This window comes from Penaeus monodon, chromosome 19 (assembly GCF_015228065.2).
Source record: "Penaeus monodon isolate SGIC_2016 chromosome 19, NSTDA_Pmon_1, whole genome shotgun sequence".
Classification (NCBI taxonomy): Eukaryota; Metazoa; Arthropoda; class Malacostraca; order Decapoda; family Penaeidae; genus Penaeus; species Penaeus monodon.
This window is the reverse complement of record NC_051404.1, coordinates 46528856-46529518: the sequence shown is the minus strand read 5'-3', so window position 1 is coordinate 46529518 and position 663 is coordinate 46528856. Positions and strand designations below refer to the sequence as shown.

General features: G+C 38.5%; 1 protein-coding gene across 1 annotated transcript in view; it reads right to left on the bottom strand.

Annotated features, from left to right (window-relative positions):
- LOC119585266 (ras-related protein Rab-9A-like) overlaps positions 1 to 663 on the bottom strand; it is a 10572-nt gene that overhangs the window by 1314 nt on the left and 8595 nt on the right. The window contains exons 5-6 of the mRNA XM_037933941.1: positions 459 to 617; positions 42 to 126 (exon numbers count right to left, since the gene is read on the bottom strand). Of these exons, the coding sequence (XP_037789869.1) occupies positions 49 to 126; positions 459 to 617 (237 nt within the window). The 3' untranslated portion in view covers positions 42 to 48. The remainder of the gene's footprint in view (positions 1 to 41; positions 127 to 458; positions 618 to 663) is intronic.

The following is a 663-nucleotide window of genomic DNA, read 5'->3' as shown; positions in this document are numbered from 1 at the left end:
TTAGTGAATAGCAATCTTACTAATATCCCTTCATCACATACCTCTAACTTACGACGAACATGCACAGAGACGATGGTGGGTGCCATCACCATCTAGCTGAACTGTGTCTGGCATTGGCATTCTCTCCTTCAAAATGAGGGAAAGGTTGAATTAGTGAATAACTAGTACGCACTTATGAAATGACCAGATTTATATTAAAAAACGTTAGAACAGATTAAAAAAAAAATGTATATCAAAATACTGCAGACTGCCAAGTAAGAAGTAATTACTCAATGAGCTAATTGGTTAAATGGCAAATATTTCAATATTTATCAAGACGATGCACTAACCTTGGAGATTCCTTCAATATGTATTTGTGCAGTAACTTACAGTGACCCACAGGACAACCTCTGGTCATCTGTATGCATATGCAATAATCACGACAATAAAATGAACACTGTAGATTTCAACAAACTTACCTGCCGGCCATCTATGTTAGCCCATCGTCTTAAGCACATCATAAAGGCCGTTTCTACATTTGTGGCATCTTTTGCCGAAGTTTCAATATATGGAAGATCTCCATTTTCCTTACACCAGGCTTCTGCTTCTTCTGTAGTGACCTTGCGTTCAAGATCCACCTGTGGATAAGGCAACAGCTTCAGGAATTTATCAGTGCTAGATGGG